The sequence below is a fragment of the Cyanistes caeruleus genome, chromosome 8, assembly GCF_971803275.1.
Source record: "Cyanistes caeruleus chromosome 8, bCyaCae1.hap1.1, whole genome shotgun sequence".
NCBI lineage: Eukaryota > Metazoa > Chordata > Aves > Passeriformes > Paridae > Cyanistes > Cyanistes caeruleus.
Window position 1 is genome coordinate 26,555,427 of NC_141708.1, and position 25,646 is coordinate 26,581,072.

General features: G+C 40.9%; 2 protein-coding genes across 7 annotated transcripts in view; one reads left to right on the forward strand and one right to left on the reverse strand.

The window, feature by feature from the left end:
- The window catches only part of LRIT1 (leucine rich repeat, Ig-like and transmembrane domains 1), a 108,542-nt gene that overhangs the window by 13,110 nt on the left and 69,786 nt on the right, over positions 1–25,646 (reverse strand). For 5 of the 6 annotated variants that reach the window (XM_086899869.1, XM_086899867.1, XM_086899870.1 and 2 more), the window contains one exon: positions 2,837–2,929. The gene's annotated coding sequence lies outside the window, so the exon portion shown is untranslated. Of the gene's footprint in view, positions 1–2,836; positions 2,930–4,086; positions 4,254–25,646 lie in introns of those variants that run through there. The other variant, XM_023930305.2, reaches the window with a different exon arrangement.
- RGR (retinal G protein coupled receptor) lies at positions 9,522–25,309 on the forward strand. The gene is made up of 7 exons (XM_023930304.2): positions 9,522–9,840; positions 12,666–12,822; positions 13,543–13,664; positions 19,718–19,871; positions 20,444–20,561; positions 21,988–22,101; positions 23,034–25,309. Exons 1-7 carry the CDS (start codon positions 9,762–9,764, stop codon positions 23,175–23,177), a joined length of 888 nt encoding a protein of 295 aa, XP_023786072.1. The 5' UTR covers positions 9,522–9,761; the 3' UTR covers positions 23,178–25,309.

Below are 25,646 nucleotides of genomic sequence, written 5' to 3' on the forward strand. Positions count from 1 at the left end.
CCTGATACTGATAAACAGTTAATAACCCAGTAAATAGGTACATATTTCAGTTTCTGCCAGAGCTAGCACACACCTGCAGGACTGGCCACTGTGCTCTGACTTGCTGACACAGCTAAGCTCAGGTAAGGGACCTTTCTGGGGAGTGCCACCAGATGCAGGGCTGTGTGGCAGGAATTCAGGAATGCTAAGAAAAGCTCAGTTCTGTCTTAAGTTTGGCCAAAGACTGACTCATCACGCTTTTCCAGCATTCCTCCCTATTGTGGACCTGTTGATACTGCTTTTCCTTTTGAAATACATATTGAGAAGTTACCACTCAGAAGTGCAGCAATAACAAACTACCTGAAGGTTAATGACTATGTTTACATCAATGTTGTTCCTAACAAAGATTGCTCACCAGGATTTCTGGAGTGGAGCTCTTCTCATGCAGAGGTCATCGTGCGTTCTTCACAATGAAATCATGCTGATAATTTTTCAATAATTCTGGGTAATGAACTTTCAAATTTTAAAAGTAATCTAGATGGGGTTTGGGGCTAACTAATAAAGAGATGTTTGATGGTGCCATTGTTTCACATAAGCTTGTTTCATATGAACTTGTTTCACAAGCTACTCCGATAATTAATTAAGGCTCGCAGAAATCATTTATTGAGATGATGGCCCGAAGGATTACTTTTTCCCTTGCCATTTTCACATTCTACATTCACTGTTATTCCAAGTGAAATTCAAGTATCCCATTATTTATTTCTGAAGAGATGAAACATAATTCAGTGCTGCTCACTAACTATCCATAGTTGTTCTCTCATTGACTTCCATTAGGTCCCATTTCTAGATTTAATGATTTCTCAGTTCCCTTAATGATCTCCAAGCTAAGACCAAGCTTATTGGTTTTTTTTTAGTGTACTCATTGCTCAATTTGCCTTGCTGCCCAGACTCTGCTACAGCTCAATATCCACAACACTGACTGAAACATCTGAAGTTAAATTCTACTTGAAAAGGCAATGCAATGTAATTAACCTCTTGCATTTGTTTTTTCTTCAATGCATCTGATAAAGTAGTTGCCCTCCACTGGAGCTCTTGGATAATGAACTTGTAGAACTCTATTGTAAGTTTGCTTTCATGAACCTAAATTTTGCCTCACTAATGAAACATTTCAGTTGCCACTAAATGTCAGGAGCAGTAGAAGTAAACTTAATTTGTAAAAATCAACAGCAATCAATAAAGCATGCCTTAGCAGCAGCTAATGCTCTGCATTTTTTCAAGAAAGCTGCTATTTACTTAACATGACAGAGTCGCTTCTGAACAAGAGAAAGACCTGGAGGTAGGCTGAGAGATTATTAAAACCAGATAAATAAAAAATGCATCATCAACAGGTTTCACATCTTGGAGTGCATTCACAAATGTGTCCCTGGAAAGAGGAAAAGAGAAAGAAAAGGACCAGTCAGCTAATAACCTAGTTATGTTTTATCAGCACTTATTAGTTGGACTTTTCCCTCCCTGTTGATTGTATTATAATCCTTCATCGATACATCACCACCAAATGGTGCAAATGATGGGTTAACCATCAAGAGACAGATACACCCATCTTAGGCATGATTTGAATGGTCAAGAGAGTCTTGCCATCATCCTTGGGTTTGCCCTCAGCTTGCAGAAACTCAACCAGAGGTTCATCAGGAGGTGCAGAAACCAGCTCAGTTAGGCTTTAGACATAAGGGACTGGAGAAGGAGGGTCTTGGTGCACAGGGAGCAGATATATTCCCCTGGTTCACAAGCTTCATAGATCATGGAATCACACAATGGTTTGATTTGGTTTGGGAGGGACCTTAAAGTCACCGAATTCCAAACTTGCTTGGACAACTTCCACTAGAACTGGTTGCTCAAGACCCCATCCAACCTGGCCTTGAACACTTCAGTGATGGGGCATCCACACCTTCTGTGGCCATTCTGTTCCAGTGCTTCACTGCTTAATAAGCAGTAAAGACTTTCTTCCTAGTATATAATCTAAACCTGTCCTCTGCCAATTTGAAGTGGTTCCCTCTTGTCACTGCATGCTCTTGTGCAAAGTCTCTCCAGCTTTCTTCTAGTCTCCCTTTAGGTACTGGAAGGCTGCTCCAAGGCCACCCTAGAACCTTCTGTTCTCCGGGCTGAACAACACCAATTTTGTCTTCATGGGAGAGATGCTCCAGCCTCTGATCATCTTCATGACCCTCCTCTGGATTTGTTCCAGCAGGTCCAGGCCTTTCTTTTGTGGAAGTCCCTGAACTGGATGCACTACTCAAGGTAAAGTCTCAGAATGGAGAAGGCAGAAGAGAACAGAGAGAATCAGTGAAACAAAGACAATGAAATGAGATCCTTAAAACTGTGAGAGTAGATGCCAGTACCTGCACTTCAAGGACTGCATGAGGCAGCACTGATGAGTGGGCTGCAAGAAGATGCTGCTTCTGCTTATATTCAAGCTCCCTCCCTAATTCAGGGAGATGGAAGAAATAAAACTGGAAGCAAAATCTGATTGCTCTGTTCAACAGACTATGAATTCACTTCCACACAAACTTCTGGTTTATCCTGAAGCACTGTTTGCAGTACATCATCTTTCTAGATTTTCACGGTGTTTTTAAGCCTTAAGTGTATTACCTCCTCCCAGCTACTGAACTGTTATTCACTTATTATGCTATCTAATGTAAAATGAACGCTCATTAGATAATTTCCTTGTAAGTGCAGGTGATATTTATTTGAGACTTTGAAATCAATACCACATTTTGCAGTGCAGAGTAAAAACATATTTTTTCATGACATACAATTCCATTCCATAATGAAACTAGTGGGAGTTAGGCTCTTCACTTACAGTTCTACACTCCAAATCATAAAAATTGTGCTCCTTGCTGTTTACTTAGGAAGGGAGGTAAACAGTTTCTTCTCTGCACCAAACTAAAAATATCTGTTGTAGAAAAAAACATACAAAGAAGCAGTCAGAAAGTGTCATTCATTTGAAGTGTAAGAATTTGTTATGCATTCTCTGAGAAGAATAAAATCTCCCATTTATATTTTTGGTGTAAATAAATGCAAAGCAAATGGGGTCAAAGCCTACTGTCAGCAAACTTCAGCACATGGCAGTCTTTCTTATCTTTCTTAGGCAGGGTTATAATTCAGAGAAAAAATTTTGCTTTGTATTTAATAAGATTAAGTTAATTATTTGACATCATAGTTTCCTTTTTTTCCCAAAAAACACAGAAATGTTTTATCAGAAGATTCTCCTCACAAACTCTAAAGCTAAACCTGTGTGACAAACGTAGCATACTCCACTAAGTTGCTCATTTTTACTAAGGCAATTGGACAGAATTTATTTACATTTCTTTTCTCCATATACTAAAAAATAATATGGCATAAAGCAAATCAAACAGCATATATTAGCATAAATGAAAGCCATAAAATACCTTATTATCATGATTTTGTATGAAAGATTTTATTAGCAGGCAACACAGGCCAGACACTAAATCAATTTCATTAGGTAAATGCACCTCCAAGAAGCTTCTGGCAAGGGACTTGTAAAGTGAAAAATCCTTCCCACTGATGCAAGTTGAGAGCACGTTAATGCATTACGTCACTCTAAATTGGATCTTGCACTTAATGCTGGTGAAGGCAGCTCCTCCAGACCTATGGGACCAAAGTCATTAACAGAGCTCTAGACATGCTGAAGAAATAAAACAAACGCACACGGCTTTTGGCATGGCACATTACAAGTCTGTCAGTGGTTATTGTTTTGTGCTTGGTTGTTACAGCCAGTGCAGAAGAGCAGAGGTGAGGGCAGACCTCATGGGGAGGTCGCCTCACAGCTCCCTCACGAGCCATTTCTGTCCGTGCAGCAGGAGCCGCCCCACAAGGCCCCACTGTGGTCAGCAGTGCCCAGCAAGGCAAAGCCTGGCAGAGGATGGAGGTGTAAAGCAACCCAGCCAGTCCCTGTCTGCTCCCTCTGGGCTCAGGCACCCAGAGAGGCCTTGCCCTGACTGAGGCAAATGTGGAGTGCTGGGCGTCCATGACAGAGCCTCCAGGTCCGATGGAGAATGAGCCCCTCAGCAACCAGTAAGGTAAACTTACTTTGGACACAATCTCTTGCCTCACCTCAGGGAGGAGTGGGCCAGCCACCGTGGCCATAGCTCTTCTTTGTAGAATAGTATGTGGCCATACTCTTCTACAAAGGCCCCAGAGCGACAGGCAAACTCTGCCAAGGATTGGACATTCAGGGCCCCAGAGCGAAATTCTCTGGACAAACCCTTTGTGAACTCTACAGAGGGAAAGCGGCAGAGGAACTGATTATCAAGGAGTTACTAAAATATGCACCTAGAACAGCATCAATGTCTGTCCAGCAGCATCATTCTCAATGAAAAAATACTATTCTCTGAAATGCCACATACATGTCCACAATAATCCAATTTAATGACTGGACATACCATGGTCATATTTGATGTATTTTAAATGAGTGAAGCTTTCTTAGGTTTATATTCCTGGCCCCATATCTCTATTGTACCTTTATGGCCTAAAATCCAGTACAATTCCCTCAGTTCAACAAAATCAGTTAACTTTGGGGTTAGCATCCTCAGCTGCATGACAGAGGGGGTCATGCAGTAATATTGCTGACTGCAACCACCTTTTCTGATTTGGACCTTAATAGCATTAGTCTAAGCCCTGCAGAGTCACCTCTGCTTAGGAAACAGTGGCTGTTTTATTTTGCTTCTTCAGGCATGCAAGAAGAATTTCCACCATTGTTCATCTGTCTCCTGAATGCAGATGGAGCACAGTGTTTATAAACAGCAACCCTCTGCCCTCTTGCCTGTCTGACATCACAAGCTTTCCTATTCTGATTTACCTGAATACAGCTCCAAGGTTTTGCAGGCTGAGTACATGCATTCCACATTTGTGGAAGCTCAAGTAAACTTCTTGGAAGCTGCAAGTACTAGAGACCAAGAAAATTTTGGGGAAAACAAAACGGAACAAAACAAAAAAATAAAAAATGTACAAGGAATAATAAAAGGAAACGTTTTACCTTGTGTAGTTTTTATTTTTTAATGTTATTCTTCTCTGCCCATTCCATCCAGTAACAGTAAAAACAAAGCCTAGCTTAGGTAATTAACACCATTGCGTTTTATATGAGAAAAAATTTAGATGTGATTAATCCCTCTAAAAGTAAACACAGGTCTTACATTGAAGTTGAGGAAAGCTATGCAGAATTCAGGCTAAAGTAATGTCTGTGAGGGAAATATCAGCAGGAAGTTTGGGGAATTCCCAGCACACAGACACTGGTAGAAGACTGTTGAGACAAACAAGATATGCAATACTACAGTGATAGGAAAAAACGTGTTTATGTTGTATGTGGTCTAGAAGTTCTTGGTCAGTAGCATAGACTCGTGAGGAATGGTTCAGGGAGGATCATGTCACTTCTTTACAAGAGCAATAATAGGAGAGCTGGTGTGCAAATCCTCTCTTAATACAACTAAAGCCCCTCTTGAAAGCAGAGGGTTTTTTGATAACTGGGTACTGGTCTTTGAACCGTAATCCCTTGAGGAGTTACTCTCCTGCAGTGGGAAGTCTCAGTGCCAAGGGGGAAATGCACTAACAGTGTTAGGTACACTGTGAATTCTGTAGGACTACCTTCTCCTTCAGAGTCCTGAAACATGTCACTCTTCAGCAGAGGGAGACAGCGTATCTCATTATACTGTGAATATGTATATGACTCTAAAATTAATAGTTTAACTGAAAGAAAAACACATTTATAGGTGCTTAAGATGCATTTTGAGAGACAAGTAACAGATCAGGGCAACAATTATACATATTTTATAAAAATCATGATTGGTACCTCCAGCAAAGACTAAGTCTAGGATGCAATAAATGTTCTAGTAACTTTATTAATTTTCTAGCCTAGGTGGATATACATATATTTATGAATTACATATCCAATTTTCAGTGAATTAAGCTACATGCCTCTGGAGAGGTAACTCAAACAGTAGAGGCAATGATTCCCAGCTCTACAGGAAATTCTGACTCTAAAGACTGAGGTGCAGCAGCAGGAGGGGAAGCCAGTCCCAGCTCTGTCTGGTTCCAGGCATTGCACCCTCATGGAGCCAATCACAGGGATAATTTGTGATATTTGGGGAGTGGGTGATTGATCTGTGCGCTTTTTTGGAGAGACTTTCATACAGCACTGCTCTGGCTCTGACTCTGAAATTGCCCCTCCTGGCTTTCTTACTTCCCACCGAGTTTACAGCTCCTTCATTTTTGCTCAGCATCTTTCCCCAGATATTATCCCTGACCTTGATGCTCTCTCTGTAGTTGCAAGTGAACCTTTTATCTACCTTTCTCTGCACACACAGCACCTCCCCTGGCCCCCATCCTGCTCTGGGTCCCTCACACCATCCGCACCACACCTGGGGCTGCCATGCTCGCTCCCCAAAGCACAGCCACTGGCTCCTGCCTGCTCCCAGCTTCCTTGGTTTTCATCACTACATCTTCCTCCAACAGCTCTGAGACAAGTGCAGAGAAAATCAGATTGAGCAGGGTGTTACATTGCCAGACTGCTGAGGACAAGGGTGACTATGTGGCTGCAGGCATTTCCAAAGGGCTGATATCTGTCCACACACTGGTGTGATGATTTTGTCCCTGCATCATCACGCCTATGGCAAACACCAGGTGCCTATTTACAATCTGGGTCATGTTCCCTATCACTTCTACCAAACTGAAACAAATTTACACAACCACAACAAGAAGGTCTCCAGACAATACACTTTCTGTTTCCTTTCCTTGGCAAGAAGCCTTTCCCATGAGGCCCAAGATTACCACTCATTTCAGTGATACCAAACTGCAGTTCTGGGTGACTGCATTCCCATCCTGCTTCTGCTGAAATGCTGCTGTTTTTCATTTAAAGGCATATTTCAACATAAAAAGTCAAATTTGGCTAAGCCTGAATCAGAAGAAAGGATTAGGAAGGCAGAGGAATAATAATAGACCAATTTAGCAAATTTCTTGCTGTGAATATAAAATACTGTGTCAGTAATCTTCATTGATTGCTTGAAGAAAATTCAGAGTGCATGAGCACTCTGTTATCTTTGCACTGCACCTTTTTTGTTGTGCTTGTACCAGTGCATATTTTACAAAGATTAATATGCTCCCACCAAATCTATACAGTTCTATGAAATCCATAGGGACATCTGGCAAGAACCTATCATGTATTTTTTCTGTGTATTCCTTGCAAACAGATTAGTACTCAGTGAAATATTCTTTAGTGAGAGGGTAAAAGGAAATTGATCTGTTATTGATGCAGAAAGGAGATCAGTGGAATTCAAAATATGAAGTTCTAGGATAACATCAGGTTGAACGAAGATTTTTCCCTCTCAATTTGGAAAGAGCAAGTAGCTATTGAAAGAGTGCATAAAATATAAAGGGATACTAAAAACTTCATCACTAAGGAGTTAATGAGTGTCTGGCAAACCTGCTATCATTTGCATGTTTTCCCCCCCAACTTCACGGGAATACACAATGTGAGGTTACATCTTACATTAAAAAGCACAGAAAGGAAATGAATGCTTTTTTACCAACTGGAAAAAAGAACTATCATTAGAAGATTCTATCAATATCTGTTCCTTATTTGCATCTCCTCTTTGCTTGAAGAAAACCATTTACAACCCGAACTTTCAGGTGAAGTTAGCAGACATATTGGACCATATATCATTCCATACTGTACCCTTAGAAAGTCAGCTTAACAGAGCATCAGCAAAGACATTAAGAGACTGATGTGTAAAGTTTCTGTTGACATGAACTTCACTTGAATCAGATGCTGAACTACCACTGGAAAGTTTGCCTATGACTGATGTGTAATTAGACACTGTACTGATAAATTAAATGAGATTTAGACATGGGGATTGTTAAGATACTTAAAGAAAAGCAGTCAACAAGTTAATAATAATCATTCTAATAAAGGTCTGTTAAATCCAGTGGGACTGGGTTAGTAGCCTACTTTAACAGAAGAAATAGTATTGGAATGAGTAATTTTGCCCCGCAGACTTTAATACACTCCACAAAAACTACCAACAGGGTAACACATCTGGGAGATTTGCTTGAGAGCAAAGGCAAAGTACAGTGGCAGGTAACCAAAAGTACCTGGCAGCCCTCAGGAGGGCAGTTCAAATATCTGTGTCCTTTATCCCCAGTCTAGAAGAGCTGTGGAGTTTTATGTTGACAAGCATTACAATGAGCCATCCATTTTCAGAACTATCATGCTAGGAAAATTTACAGCACATTTACAAGATCTAGCGCTAATTTTCTGCAAGAACATACAATGGATCACTATCAAAACACGGGTTTAGATCACTCATTTGCCATGCTAGGAGGCAGGACTGTCACCTTCTTTGTCATCAAGACATGTAGGTGAGTGAAAGGCAAACATAACAATGGATTTATGTGGTGCAATGTAATTTTATTCTGCTGAAACTAAACATCTATATAGCCTAACAAATATCATGCCCTTCTGAATTCTACTTCAAAATCTAAGAGCATATCCATCAAGGCAATTACCTACATCCAAAAGAGCAGTAAACTGAATACCAGAGATAAAAATATGCAGCAAGATGGTTCCACAACAGCCTTGAAGGTCTAGTCAGTTCTCCTGGGCATCACAGCCTTTAAGCACAGATTTCAGGGAAACTGCAAAAAATCCACCACTATCTTCAACCAATACCCCTGACTGTAAATGCACCCCTGAAATGTAAACTTCACCATGTAGTCAGGAGAACTGAACAAGCTCTGGTGGGATCTGGAGTGAATTCACTCTGCCTGACACCTCGATCAGCTGGGAGCCAGGTCAGCACAGTGCGGGGCCTGAGATGGGGGAAGCTCATATCCCCTGTACTCATATCCCTTTTTGCTCCCATTTTGCAGTAGGATTATCAGGATGAAGAAAGTTACATATCAAAGAAGCAACTGTCGTGCTAGTGGCACCTGGTTAAGGCAATGAGCTGGAGGTTGGACCAGCTGCATGCTGCACATACTCCAGAGCCCCTGTACACCCAGACTACAGCCCCCAAACATCTCCAAAAGGATGGTGCAGTGATTCCTGGGAGTGCTCACCACTGAGCAACTCACTCACATCCTTGTATGTTTAGGGCCCCAAATCAGTAAATTGTGTTTGTCTTTAATCAAGCTGTGCCAGTGTGCACATTAATTTAAGCCTCAGTTACAAAGAGGAAATATGTTAATATAGAGAACAGTCATTGCCAGAAAAATACACTGGCCAGTTTCTAAAGAAATGGGTGAGGGGAAGATCTACAAGCTGCAGAAATTATTGGTTCATACTTTTCCTCTAATTATCAACTCAGTGAGTGCCCCTTTGTTTTTCAGGTCACTCCCCAATTACATGTTTTCTTTGTTCCACAACATTTAATTCTTTTCCAGTGTTGCAAAATTAACTGGACAGGTTTCCTAATCTTGTATCTACAAAGAACTTGTTGTAATTACAATGAATGCTTTCATTTTGCTGGTGTCTGAAATACGATTTGCCGGGGAAGGGGGAGTGCGGGTTGATGCTAGTCCCATCATTAATAACATTCCTGCAGGGATTGTAGTGGTGGGAGTAAAAACCCCAAAGCTTTTATATAATAGCAGCATGTGTTTGCACGTGAGCTGCTCCTTTAAGAAGCCTTGGGCTACTGGAAGTAGAGAGATCCAGAGCCCCACAGCTATAACAGAGGGCAGAGGTTAAATCTTTTGGCATATTTACCATAAGGATGGTCACTGCACACCCTCTTCCTGAAGGCTTCACTGAAATAGAAGTGTTTGCCATTGGCACTGCCCTGCTGGTAGAAGGTAAGTTCGGTATGGGACCTCAGCAGCAATAAGATGGTTTTCCTCCTATTATTTCTGGTAAGAGGGGGGAAGGGAAATTGAGGTGAACAGTAGCATTTGTGTTATGCTGACCCTGGTTACTGTGGCTACATCACCAGTACTTCTGGTCAGTAAATCAGGGTGAGCTGCACGCTCTTTGCTGTGAATATCTGTGCACTGTGCACAGCAGTGAAGTACTTGCTACTCAGCTCTCTTCTCAGGAATTTGGGATGTAATATTTTGTTGTTGACTTTTAGGGGCAATTTTATCTTCCTCTGGGGAAAGAAGTTTAAATGAGTGATAATCTCTCAATAAAATTGGACTGCTTGTTTAGTGGGTTGTGATGGCTGTCTTACAATCAAACATGATAGCTCAAAAAAAAACCTGTAAACTGTTACCATACATCCAGACTGCATTGGTAGTGCTGCAATTAATGGCTGCTGGGTAAATGTAACAAACTATATCAGTTTCATTTAGCCAATGTGATATTTTCTTAAGGCATATGCCACTTATTGAGGGACTGTAACAAAACTGTGAATTTGTATCTACCTGGCAGGTAGCAAAGGCTCATAGCTAGGATTATGTTGGTGTCAGTCCCAGGCCTGGGATCCCATTCCTACATAGTGCTGCTCAGAGGGGGATGTGGGAATCATGGGGCCCAAAGGCAGAGGAGGAGAAACTGCAATCACCATCTGAGTGGGATAAATGCTCATTGGCTCACCCCATGAACATGGAGCATGGGTGCTCACCTTCACCTTGCACCCGAGCTCATATCTGGCTGCAAGGAAAGCTGGAAATGTCAGACACTCTTCCTTGGAAGAGAAAGGAAAAAGCTTCTACTTCTTGCCCAGGGGCAGCTTCTGCCTAAACAGAGCCCAGGGCTAAGCCTGGCTGACAGTCCCTGAGCCATGTGCACAGCCTGGCAGGATCTGCTCTCCTGTCCTGCACGGTGGGAAGCAGCAGAAGGACAGGGACAGCACTGGGGACTGGCAGAGCCCAAGAGCTGGGTCCTGCTGGGGCACCACAGCCCTGCCAGCCCTGCCCTGTGCCAGGGGCTGCAGCCTGCTGGGGACCTGCAGCTGTGGAAGTTCCAGCAAAGAATCCCATGGTAACCTTCCATTAAAACTAGGTGTAGCTTAATACATTTATGGTTTACTAAACACAAGTATTTCCCATTGGGTTTTAGGCCAAATGTGCCTAGTAGATTGGCAATAAAACTTTATAATTGTCACTTGGGTTAGGAGACCAAGCTAAATAATCAAGGATTAATTCACTTTCTGAAACACTCTGAGACAAAGGCAATGAAGAACTCTCATTTTTTTATGGCAGCTTCTAAGTGCAGTTTGCAAAAAAATGTTGTGTTAAAGAGTTGCATCACTTTATTAAGTGGACATCTTTGCTGATCTAACAATGAAAATTCAAAGTTTTTTTAAAAAATTTAGTAAGTTCTTTGTTTGTACACTCACGCTGACGTTCTGCAGAACGCAGAATCTGGTAAAGCCTGAGGCTTCCAAAAACAGGCAAAAGATAGAAAAAAATATTATATAGTAATAACTCTTCAACTCTACTCTAAAAATGCTCAGAACACTTCTCTCCTAAAGGCTTCTCTGCATTTGGGAGAGTTGACAGCAGTTTTACCCTGTGGGCGGGAGATAATCTGGCAGGGAGGAAATAAAAACAGCAGATCTCAAATGGCTCCAAATATTTCTCCTGGAAATATTTTGTTATATGTTGTGTAATGATAGACACACATCAGCTGTTACTATGGTTATGCCATCAGCCATTAATGCAATTAAGGTAGAAGCAGGATTTCTGACTAGAAAAAAAAATCATCCATCTTATGTAACCACAGAATTAAGACAATAAGCATAAGTAACTACACTACTTTACAAAATTAGGGGATAAGGATTTTTTCTGTGCTGCATCATTTCTTTTTTCTGAGAAGAACACAAAGACATAGTGCTACTCATCTAACTGAAACTTAGAGACTGGATGTTGAATCAGAGCCTCATAAGAGCTAAAATAATTCAGGTCGCCTTGAAAAGGGCATTAAAGGACAAAGCTTGAGTTTAAACCAGAGAAGGATGGGCATCAGAATGTCACAGCTCTGTGCTGGGTGTATAGCTCAGGTTGCTTGGATCCCTCTCTGAAGACCAACATAAACTTATTTTTTTTAAATCTATCAGTGACTGCTTTTCATAATTAGATTATTCCTTTCCATGTATAGTCTACTGACGAGGGAGAGTAATAAGATTGAGCTGGTGTGATTCAAGCATGGTGTAGGCTACCCTGAGACAGAAGCCCAAAGGCAGGCAGGCTGACTAAAACATGGCTGAGGCATTCCTGTGGTTAAGCAAAAAAGAATGTTAAAATGGATATTAAACAGAAACCATTTCTCTGTTAAGGTCAGGCCTGGACATATGTACACTAACAGCATGTGCTGGCTGTCAGCTCTCCTGAAACTGCCTCCTCTGCATCTCACTTGCTCTGAACCCTGAATCATGAGCCTGTCAATCAGTAATTGATTTTAATATAAGTTTCTCTTATTATCACAAAAGGCAGAATTACAAATAAGATCAAACCGCTTCTGCTCCACATGACTGATGAGATCTGAAGCACTGGCTTGAGCTGTCACCTCTGTTCTGAAAGCCTTTGTAACTTGCGTGCAGACTGACCACTACAGATATATTCCCTGTGCACAAGAAGATTCCACTGTAATTGTTGTTCTCTCATCAAAGAAAACAGCAGTATCATTGTAGATATTTCCCATTTCCAGTCGAATCACACCAAACAATTCTGTCTTTCAGCCCTGCTTGGTTTCTGTCTGAATGGCTTGACAATTATTTCTTTCCGAAAAATCAAAGAGCTCCGAACACCCAGCAATCTGCTGGTTCTCAGCATTGCCCTGGCCGACTGTGGGATCTGCATCAATGCATTCATCGCTGCCTTTTCCAGCTTCCTCAGGTAAGGCAGAAAGGTTTTCCTAAAGCATGCTCAGAAGAGCCACATGAAAATTAACAGCTTAAGTTCTAAGAGGTCTAACTAATTAAATGTCTCTCTTTCTACCATAAGTCATAGCCAACCTTCTCATTCCCTCGATCTGAAACAGCAAAACAAAACCCTGCATGGTTCTACCAGGCAAATAGAAAAGCAGATTTTACTGCATATAATCACTGACAGATTTTAAGACTGACTAGAGAAGACATTTAACCAGACAGCTTTACCAATGGTTATAGAAGCTACTTGAATATCGAAATATCACTTCACTAACCTCTAGATTGACCCCAAATTTGTCTGCAAGTCTTTATCTGTTTGTTGTGTTGCACTGACTTGCACACATTGACAAGCTGGCTCCTCACAAAGGACGCAAATCTTGAAGATCTGGATATTTGGATGAAAAGCAGATTTCAAATTTTAAAAGCCCAACTTTTCAATACACATTTACAGGGTTATATTTTCTGCTCAGTATTAAGAGTACAAATAGGTGTTGTACTGTAAGAGACACCACAGCAAGAAAAATGCTGGCAAATGCCTAAATGCAAGCACAGTCACATCTTTCACAGTGTTTCTCAGACTGATAGGATGAGCACAGGCTATCGTTGTACCCTCTCTGTCCATGCAATTTCCAAAGATGTCTTCACCTTTCTCTATCATTTTCTTAATATATTCCTTGTTTGTTGACAGATACTGGCCCTATGGCTCTGATGGCTGTCAAATCCATGGATTCCATGGCTTCCTGACGGCACTGGCCAGCATTAGCTCCAGTGCTGCTGTCGCCTGGGATCGATACCACCACTACTGTACAAGTAAGAGCTACAATTTACCTCACAGCCCTACCCACATCCTGCAAAAGGCAGCTGGCTTAGGTTTCTGAGAATCAAAGCAGGCACATTCTTATTATTTGTGTAACTTACATATAAGCTTGTTTTTCTTACACCCTAGACAGACCAAATATAAACAGTTTCTCGAAAGGACTTCTTTCCATACAGGAGGAAATTATCAACCACGTTCAGGAGATATTTCCTCATCCACATCACATCCAATTTGTGACCCTCTTGCCATGCTTTCTCTTAATCCATAAGTAGTCTTTAAAACAAAATCCCAAATAAAATCCAATTCCTCATATTGAAGAAAAATCTATTCATCTTGAACTTTCATCCAACACCCTGCTGTGTACCAAACAGATCATGTCCATGCAGATTTTACTAACTATAGATAAATTTGGTGTAAGCAGAGAGCTGCCTCTGCAGAGACAGTGGCTGGAACAGAGCCCATGAAGAGGCATGATTGGGCAGACAGAGCTCAGCAGCCCCTTTGTGCAACACACAGGCATTTTGGGGTGCAAGAGACTTTTTTTTTACCCACAGAGCTTTTTAGGCACAGCCTCCATGTGGTTCCAGCAGCAAATGGCAAAACACACCCAAAGCACACAGGGAATATGGTCAGTCTGATGATCCTGTCGAGGAAAGGTTGTAAACTTCTTTAGTTCTGCAGTTTTTGCAGGAATTGAGCTCAGGCAATGAAATGTATTTTTTCATTTGTCAAGATAAAAGCCCCAAATAATGCAGTCTGTGAGCTAAACCCATATTAACAGCTCTTGGACATTGAAATACATTTGGAGCTGGAAGAGGAGCATCTGTATTTTACAAGAGAGAGCCTGAAAATAAGCATGTCTGGGAAAGACATTTTACCCTCTGCCACATTGGCTTTAATGCTTTTGTGTCATGGATTCCTCCAGTCAAGAACATACACTGCATTAAGAGCAGAGGCAGAAGGACCCTAAGGGCACAAGCTTCTTTACTTTGCTCAAATTGTTACTTACTGATGGCCAAACATGGCTCCTATAGTGAACATTTTGAAAAACAAAATTAAAAACCCAGAAGGTGCTCATGCCCTGTGGTTATTCCAGTTAAACCAGCCCCTTCTAGTTCAATTCTTCACATGCTGATTGCAAGGAAGATTAAGTCATATTTCACAGATGTGCTACACCAAGCCCACAGGCTATTCTGTGTTCTCAATCCATACATTAAACTCCTGTTGACATTGGTTCGAGTTGCATGCCTGCACAGAAGGTACAAAATACCTTTACCTAAAATAAAAGCCTTTTATCTTCATTCCCCAGGATGTGGTACTCCTTCCAGGCTCAATTACATCATCCCCAGGTTTTTTTGTTATGTCCTAATAGTTTCCAAAGAAAACATCTGTTGTGGCATTCCTCAGCTTGGCACTTGATTATTCACTGTCCTTATTTCTGGGAAGAAAGAGCTGATGAGAATGTAAGAGATTGCTATGATGATAGGATAACTTGGGACTTTACAACCGTTCTGGATGCTAATGTCACAAATTTTTTCTGCAACATTCTGAAAACTGACCAGGTTTTTATAGATTTGGAAGTCAGCACAGCCCTAAGTGACAAGGCACTCTCTTTAAAGTGTATTGATGACTAGACAAGTCACTCGCCAGAAATCAGGTTGATATTGCTTGGCATATGGAAGAAAACAGTATTATACTGTTCATGTGGGGCAGAGTGGCAAGAGAAGGTCATTTTACTCTCCCCTCTCTTGTTTCTTTTACTTCCAAGCAACCACAATGGGCAACTCTTTTCATTCCCTAAGTGTGGCTCAGGGGTCTATGAAATGCTACTTTCAGAGCAAAGAGGAGAGAACTAGAGGGATAACCTAAAAGTATGCAGTAAGAGGAGAAATATCAGGGGAATCTGGAGGGTATCAATGTCAATCTCCAGCAAGATGGGAAAAAAAGATTTTAAAATTTGATCATTAGGGGGGAAAGGAGAAAACAGAAGTAGTTATATGTTAGTGCCTGGCAGTGAAGAAGAAAAGCACAGATTCTGAGGAAGCTGTTTCTCAGCAGCAGTATTCAGGCCAGAAGGTGACAGTTTAGATCACAGTTTAGATCAAGGTAGACATTGTCAGTTCCTCTCTGGCCATTCACACTCCATTCACGCTGCCATTAGACGTTTGTGAAGAGGGAAAGTATCCTGGTCAGTTCATAAGCACAGCATAAAGTTACAGATTTAAAAGGAAATTAAAAAAATATATAGATTTTTTACTTGCATTTAAGAATTAGGGGAAAACAGAAAATCTGAAGTGATTTATATCCGTATTTCTCTCAATATTATAAAAGAGAAGACAATCAAAACCAGCAAGGATTTCACAGCAGCATTCAATTTCTAAAAGTAGAATTACAGTGACTTTTATTTAATCCTTAACAACCAATGTAACCTGGGTTTTATATCAGTATTCAAGGATTACCAAACTACCATTTGCTAAAACTGCCACTGTCAGCTCTGTCAAATTAGGAGAAAGTCCTAAACTCCTGTCACACTGACTCATCCACTCTGCCACCTTCCCTTCATCTAATTTTGCACCTGTATCCGTTTTCCCTGACAAAATGTCGATGTTTATATAGATCTTGTGTTTTTCACTGAAGCAGGAGGCAATCACCAAGACAGTCTAAGATCATGGTGAACCATAGCAAAATTTAAAAAAAAAACAATGGAGTAAAAATATCCCTTAGGTTATTTTAAAGAGCTCTTTATAATGATATGCACAAAAGAAGCTATTACACACTACAGCTTTCTTATTCCTACAAAAAATGAATACTTGTCAGCACCAGTGACTGGTGCTTTTGCACTGCAGATGAACTAGGGGCTAGCACCTATTTTATTTATGACTGATAGATATTTTTCCTTATCAGATTTTCAGATATTGCTGTCTTTGACAACCTTAGCTAACTTTAAATGATCCATGCCATTAAGTTTGGTACAAGCCATAAACTGTCCTGGAATATATTATAATTTAATATTATATTAACCATTTGCAAGAATGAGGAAAAGGGACTATTTTCCTCTCCATCATAGAAAATCCTGTTAACCTTTTATTTGAGACACTTCTTTTGAACAGCAGACTGAAATCTAGCTAAAAGGTAGCCATGGTATCAGAGATGTATTTTTTAGTCTGTGAAAATCAGCTAAATGTTTGAATAAATCATAAATCTTAAAAAAAAAATTCATAAATGTTTCTGCAAACTAAACCCTGAGATATAGTTTATGATTATATCACTAAAAACTGCCCTTCATGATCAAAAACATTAAGGTTCCATGCTCTATTTAGCACTTGCTAAAAGTTCATCTTTTGGCATCACAATTTTAGTAATCTTTGATTGATGGGAGAGTAGTCTTTCTGTTCCAAATCAATTAGAGAAATTGTTTAAAATTCCCTATATTAATATTTCACTGTCTGGAAAAGAGAGACTTCCCTTTTACTTTTCAAAGAGAGAAAACCAGAGCACAAGAGTGATTAGACTTAATAGGACCAAACTGCCAGCACAGGGCCACAATTAGGAATGATATCTGTAAGCATATGCTGGACCCCTTGCATATGCATTTAATTGAATTAGGACCTACACAGATATTACATTAAATTTTGTCAGGCCAAGAAAGGGCATTTAAGGTAAAGCAATGGCCTGCTGTGCACAAAAACAGCTAAACTGCTCTCAACTTGTGCTCTTGCTCTCAGCCTTCTCAGGCGAGAACAATTTTGCCACATGAACACAGTACAATTCTTTCACTGTTCTTGTACTGAAAGTGTTTTTTTCTGAATAAAACTAAAATAATCTCAAGCTCTTCTAATTTTACATTCATGTATTTTTAGCTACTTCTGTGTGTAAATATTTTCTGAAGGGTTAGCCAGCAGCTGATTTCACCAGGTCTACTTCACCATTAATCTCATTTCGCAAAAGGTCAAAGCCAAAAGGAAAAGTTTGATTTTATTAGTTCTGATTCTCTCCTCTTCAAGCATCCAAAGAGGGGCCCCTTAAATGTGAGAGAAAAGATGAGCTCAGCCCCAGAAATGGACTTTCCAAAGACAGGCTGTTGTGACAAACCTGGTGCCAGACCATTACTGCATACTCCTTTTATTCTACATCTAATAAGAAAATGGTGGTCCCTAACTCCCACAGAAAAGTAACTAAAATAATTTTTTTCCCTACAGTTTTTCATAGAAAAGGCACAAACACTGAAGTAATTAGATGCTTAGGCTACATTGCTTCTTTCGGCTGGGAGTTTTGGAATTACTAATTACTAAAAACTTTCACTTCTATTTCTAGTCCCCTAAATCAAAAACTATTCTTTTATTTTTCTCTATGTAATTCTAGAGTCATATTATGTGAGTACTACAAAGCAGTGTTTAAGCCTTTGCAGCCAAATTATATCTTCTATGTAGTAATCATATAAAGACAGATATTAGTCATTATTAACAATTCTCCATTAGTCATTATAATAATCATTATAAAATTATGTTTTTAATTATTAAAAAATCAAAATTTTTATTGCAAGTATCAAATAAAAAACCTAGAATATTTCACACAGAGTTTTTTCTTTCATTTTCCTCGTTATATAAATGCATTGTACCACTGTCTTTTCCCATGATGAATTTTTGAACACCTGCACCAAACAAATTTTCCAAGCTGATTTTTAATGCAATTCAAACTTAATTTTTTTTTTACTTTAAGAACCTCTTTAAGATAAGAAAAAGGAGAGGAATGGAACCAGAACTCCTGTAAAAGGGCAGTTTGACTAGCACCCTTTATTTTCCCTTTTTAAAATACACAAGAATAGTAGAACACCAAATAGCTGCTGTAGAGTCTGTGTCTCTTCCTGGAGCTGCTGTCTCATGGGGATCTCCAGCCTCCATGGCCCCAGATGTCCTTCACTCACGAGTCAGCCACGTCCAGCCCCACGGCAGGGACCCATCTCCTGCACCTCATCCCTGGTCCTTCACCTCTCAGGGAAAGATCAGAATTGGCCAGAATCTTCCTGCCTGCTCTCATGATGCTGCTGCCTAAGAGCAGACAAAAAGATTGCTCCCCAGCCTCAGTGAAAATTGCATCATTACTTGTCCCTAATGGGAGATTGGATTAGAAAGGAGTGCTGGGGAAAGTCACTGCACTCCTTGCTGGTGCTGCTCAGCGTGAGCATGACGACAGCCACTGCCCTCAATAACAAAATTATCCAGACCTTTTTACATGCAAGCAGTGGGGCTAGCATAATAGCCTGCAGCAGCAAGGAAGCCTGCCTGTCTTCTCCATGAAGAAATACTTCTGTGTCTTCTCAAGTTTGCAGTCTTTCATTACATTCCTATGGCATTTGATGGAACTGGATGAGATGGGCACAAGGGAATGCTTTATTATAAAATTAGAAAAAAGTTACTAATGCTGAGCTTCACATTTCCTGTTATAGGCTAAGTGATCATCTTAAGGGCAAAATTACTTGTCCACTAGTATTTTTAGAAGAAGCACTGTTCTCAGGTTGTATATATATATTTTCACATATATATTGGTGACCAGTAATTTTAGAACAGGGTGTATCAGATATCCACACATGCAGTGAACTCCTGGCCAGGCAGGAAGGAAGAAGGCAGAGGCTGGGGAGTGTGTGCAGAGTCATTTTTCTGATCTGACCCGCACCCTGCAATGGTGTTTCTTCAAACACTGTTTATTGCCTCACCCTGTTCATTCTGCTCTCTGGCTCATCTGTCTTTAAATACATTCCCAAAACACAAAGCATAATGTTTGTAACAGCAGCTGTATCTCCAGCATGCTACAAAGCTGAGCAGCAATGCAGCATTTGTCTAAGTAAAACACACAAAAGGGAAGTACAGTTTGCTGTTTCCTAAAAGCTTCCTTCATATTTTATGGAAGACTGACTCCTTCAGACTCAGATCAGCTTCAGGGTACAAAACATGAACAACTGCTTGTTTCTGCCTGAGGCCCAAGGGCCTGACATCTGTTTCCAGTGGTTTTGTCCAGGGCATGGAGACCCCCTTTCCTCTTCCCACAGGGAGCAGGCTGCAGTGGAGCACAGCTGCCTCCATGATGCTGTTTGCATGGCTGTTTGCTGCCTTCTGGTCCGTGATGCCCTTGCTGGGGTGGGGAGAATACGACTACGAGCCCCTCCGAACCTGCTGCACCCTGGACTACAGCAAAGGGGACAGGTGAGGGCCAGGGCCAGCTCCCACAGGAGCAGAGTGGAGGCTGCCATCCCTAGGATGGCCTTGGTGGCACAAACCCCCCCCAGCTGTGCCCACCACTGTTCCTGGGGCAGATATCCCTCCCAGCAGCTGGGACAAGGCAGGCATCACCCAAGGCTGCCTGGACTCGCGTGGTGGCACAGGGAACAGCTAAAGTCAGCTTCCTCTGTGGGAGAGGCTGGTGCTCAGCTTTCTGCCACTCCCTCACTCTTCTGTACATTGCATCTTCTCTGGGTTTAGGGCTTGAAACTCTTCCAGAATGTCTGGCTTTATGCAGGCCAACACAGAAGTCTGGGTAGTGATGTTTGGGTTTAGAATACAAACAACTGTTATGATTTTCTACAATACTATCCATCCTACACACAATAGCATGGCACAACTTAATTGGCCTTTAGTGAATGCTGCACCTGAAGCACGTTGACAAAAGTGGTTTTAGCAATTTTCAAATTACAATTTGGTAAATACAGCAAGTTTACAGAGATGCACTGGATTTGAATTAATATTCTCTTTTTTTCTCCCCTCCTCACCTTTTCCAGAAACTATGTCACATTCCTTTTTGCTCTGTCCACTTTCAATTTCATGATCCCAGGCTTCATCATGCTGACAGCCTATCAGTCCATACACCAAAAGTTCAGGAAAACTGGGCACTTTAAGGTAAGAAAGCTCCCTGAACTCCTGCAATCACCTTGACAAAATAGGTCTGCATTCAGTAGAGATGAAGTTCTTGGAAAAAAAAACAATTTCTTTCACAAAGACTTTGACTCAGCTCCTTCTATCCTAACTCCCCAGTGCTACTTGAGTAGTGCAATGATGGAGCCATTCAGAATGTCCATGGACACACCATCCTTGGAAATGTCAACATTTTACCAGACAATCACATTTACCCTAACCTAGTCCTGTAAACAGTTCCCCATCAAAGAGGGAGTTGGACCAGTGATCCTGAAGATTTCCCTTCATTAACATTGGTCCACCTCTCCTCAAAAAATAAACACAGAGCATACAGAATATTTGCCAATAGCATATCAATATTTATCCAGAGAAATTTATCTCAGGAAGGATTGTTATTTCCTGCTTTGCTACAGGCCTTTGGTTTATGGCTGAGGAAGTCAGACAGAACTACAGCTCTGCAAGGGAACACGCAGGCACCCCATGGGGAGAAGGGCTTTCCCAGACACATTGTGCTAACACTTGGCTGAGGAAATTCAGACATATTTATGAGCTGGAAACAAAGGAATTGTTCTGGTGTGGCAGGTTTATGGAAATGTAATGTGGTGATTCTATGAGTTGTTTGTTGTGGTGCAGGCTGTACAGTCTGGGGCACTGTGCATGGCTGGTGGGCACAGCCCAACCCCTGCACTCAGTAAAGACAGTCAGATCTCAAGAGAAACGTTATACTGACAGAGACAGTCAGGTAGACTTTTTTGTAGCTGACTGGAATAAATACATGTGTCCTCTATATATGTCTTGAACAAATCTCAGTGTTCATTATCATGTCTATTACTTTTTTCAAGTGACTTTGTATGCACTAGCATGTGATTTCTTTCCCACGATACTCTGTAGCTGCACAGACAAGTTAGAATGCAGAAAATTTAAGGATGAAATTATCACTTCTTTAGTCATTAATATTTATAAGATACTTGGGAACAGCTGGCCACAAACACCATGGATAGGTCCCTAGCATAAAGGACAGAGAAATCCTCCTACCACAGCAGAGCTACTGCATCCATTTGTTGCACCAGCAGTGGTGCCACATACTTTGTCTATAAGACTATCTAGGAAGTCAGCAAAATATTAATCCTTTTAATCTGCTTTTAAATTTTCACATTGCTGTCTCCCCTCAGCAGCAGTTACTGGCCATGGCTTCTGTATCTAGCACACACTGATTTATCTGATCTACCACAAGGTGTTTTGTCTCCTCTGCCACTCCCCACCCGTGCCCAGGATCAGGGCTTTGGTGCTGATTTGGTGCTTATGTTTCTGTCCCATATCCTGTTGGCTGATCCTCTCCTGCTACTGAACACAAGCCACGGTCCCACAGTGACTGTGAAACACAAGGAAACCTATTGCTCTTGTTTTTCAGTTTAATACTGGTTTACCATTGAAGACGCTGGTCATTTGCTGGGGTCCCTATTGCCTGCTGTGCTCCTACGCAGCAGTGGAAAACGTGATGTTCATTCCACCAAAATACCGCATGGTACGTCAGCACCACCTCAGAACCCAAACACTGAGATTCTCCTCACTCCCCTCTCTCTCTCTCTCTATGGGACAATGACAGTTTACTCACTACTGGGTTTATTTGTAAAAACATGTATAAGAAGTAGTCCTTTTCCTCAAAGCATTCTGTTCATCTGCCATTTTTTAGCGAAAACAGGTAAGCACAGTGATACAACAGGCATTGTATTATTGCTTTGATCAAGCAAAAATTTAGGAAATCAGGGGTATTTTTCCTTAGCAGTTAGTTAGGGGTGTGTAACCTGTCCTGTTCTATGTCATGTAGGAGCTTTTTGTCCTTCCCAGAGTGAGGTACCAGCTTAGAATTTTCAGTTTTAAATTCACTGTTTGTCTCATTCTTATATCTAATACTTACTTGTCCTCAAGGAAGCTGTAATTGACTACTCCTAAGGTTCTGCTGCTTCCTTCTTCCCCTTTCTTCAATGAGTCTTGGCTCCAAAGCCACAGCTGGAATCATCACTGCTGTAATATCACATCAAACATTTCAACTTTCATTCCGTGCCTCCCCCCAAAATCAGCCCAGTTTCAGGTCACCAAATGCATTACTGTATTCAGTATCCCACGTTAAGTGTGCTAGCAACATCAGCCTGCTTATCCATCCAAAGGTGTCCATGGCACACCTTTCACTCATCCTAAGTGCTTGTATTCAATGGCAACTGAATTATCCCTGTTTCAGGCAATGCCAACCTAAATTCTTTCTCCTGTAAACTGTAATTTCCTTAGTAGGACTTCCCACCAGCCAAATTGCTTTTACTTCTTCCCCGTCTGGGAGTAGAAAGCTAATGCCATTGGAGACAGGCTTTTTCTGGTAAGGGGAAACTAAACATAGGCTGAAATCAGCCCGTTGGCTTCTCAGTGTGTTTTCCCAGTAATAAATATTGTGTCTCATGACAGATTCCTGCCCTTATTGCCAAGGCTGTGCCAACGGTGGATGCCTTTGTATATGCCCTGGGAAATGAAAACTACAGAGGAGGAATATGGCAGTTCCTCACAGGACAGAAGATTGAGAAAGCAGAGGTTGATAACAAAACTAAATAACCCATTATGGCATTAAACACAATTACTGTGGGTACATCACTGAAAGCAAAATTCAAGAGAAAACTGAGTGCATTCTCTGATATGTTATGTGCAAAGGTGGTTCCACATTGGAAAGGCTGTGCATTGGCTACAAACAATGAAGTATGGAAAGAAAGCCCTCCAGATAACTGTCCAAACCATCATGAGCTGCTTGTCAAACAAGCTGCTGTGTCGATTGTCATCAGTCTCATTTTGTATGTCACTGCGAATAAACTATGTGCTGGAAAGCATTTTTTTCCTCCTGATAAAAGCTAACATAAACTCTCAGCAAATTAACTGAAGCAGGATATTCATTTATCCAGTGAGGCCTCATCAGATCAATCTGTGCAGGTTGTCCATATGGTAATGTCTGGATTACTAGAAGATTAAACCAGTATCCAGTATTGACCACATGTCTGTGTAAATAGCTTGTTCATCTGAACAACTCATTTTCAGTGCACCCAAAACAGGGCTTTCCAAATTTCCGTCATGAATCTGACATCCTAGTTCCATAAAAACATTTTAGTGAGCATGTTTCCCCAGTAAAGAATATTAGCTTGGCTCCTACTCAAATGAGTTACTGTGTGACATTCAGCTTTGTCACACAATAAACTACATCAGATTTTGCAGCTGGTGCTTAGCAGGACAATCAAAAGCTTATAGTCCATCATAAAAAACATTCATTTTTTTGTTGAACATTGAGCAAAAACTAAAGGGAGGTATGAGTCAGATTCTGTGAAAAAATGTCAGAATAAAAATTAACTTCACCTCTTCCATTAAATTCCCCTATGTTCTACATAAAAAAGCAATCACTGAATCAGTGGTGATTAAAGAGTCTGAGCAATTAAAAGGTCACTTTCATAATTATCAGAAATCATAAGTATTTTAAACTCTCAGAAATGTTCATTTTAAACACTTGTATTTGCTCATGTTGCTCATATTGCCTATGGGATGGAAAACTGTCAGTTGATATTGCCTGTTATTACAAGATGTGTCTCAGAATTGCCCATTTGTAAAAAAATATGTGCACGACACAGATTAGGAGAGATTGTGTGTACAAAAAAGCAAACCTAATTGATACTTACAGGGATCATGTGGTTAATTTCCAAGCACTGACAGTGAAAGGGTCTTTGAAACTGACCAAAGAAAAAGCTGATCCGTCCTTTTGATGCCTTCCAACATATTAACAGGGAAACAGTCGTTTATGAGATAAAAAAGGGTAGATGGTACAATCCTGCAAGCTAAACAATCAGTGGGCAGAAGGAACATTCTTCTCATGTCTAGAGATAGGGAATAAATGTCATTTTGTCAGCAGTTAACCAGCAGGATCCCATTCAGGGATGTGCTTTGGGACTTCATGAGGTTCAATCTGGTCACAAAGTACCTGACAGAACACTGAATAGTGCCATGACAAAATTATGCAGAATAATGACATCTAATGCTGACAGCTAAGTCTTACATCTTAGGTACACACAATATAAAGTGAGCAGATGACAAAATGTTTGCACTGATAAGTGCAAAATAATGTGTTTGGGCACAAAATTACCTTTAAGTATGTATCTACAGTGACAGGCTCTGAATGTGCAATTATCTCTTTCTCAGGAAATAGGCCTGGGTAGGTCTTGCAATCACCAGCTCCATTGTCAGCGGGGTCACAATGACAAATCCCAGCAGAATGCTAAAAAAGAGTAGGTAACAAAATAGGACACATAGCCACACCATTTGAAAACCATTTATTCAGACTTAGTGAACAGGGTGCATAGTTTGGGTCATTCCAACTCAGAGAGGATAAACTAGAAAAGGGCCACAGAGATGATCAAACACAGGGAGAAGCTTGAACACAGTAGGGAGGAAATGAAGGAAAGTGTTGGCTCAGAAGAGGAGCCCAGTGAGGAGAACAGAGACAGCCTTATTGAGCCATGGATAAGGGCATGAGAGATGGAATGATTGCTGTTCCCTGTAGCAGAAGAATGATGGGACGTACAGTAAAATTACTTTGAGATGTGCATTTTCAAAAGTTCATGGTTTGAGGAGTGTTCTTCATGTCTGCCTACTGAAACACATTATGGTTTACATAAAAAGCCTGTAATAATCTAATAAATAACAGCTAAAGATATTTGATTAGGGACTGAGTCCCTTTGGCTTAAAGGAGACATACATCAGGAACTCATCTCAGACTTTGGCTTACTCCATTTGCAGATTGATTTTTAACTTGCTCTTACTACAAACTTTCTAACGTGGGAGTGGAAAGCAGCAGAGCTGTGTCTTCATTCTGTTGGACAGCTACAAATCTAAACGTGCCTCTGCCTAGGTTTGTGCATTCTTTTTCATACAGATTACTGAGAAGTAGTGATGGGTAAAGCTGAATATCATGATTTAGAGAGCATAACGTTGGTAAATGGTATTCAAGCCTTGAGACAAATGGGGTCTCTGTCCTGAGCAGCAACCAAA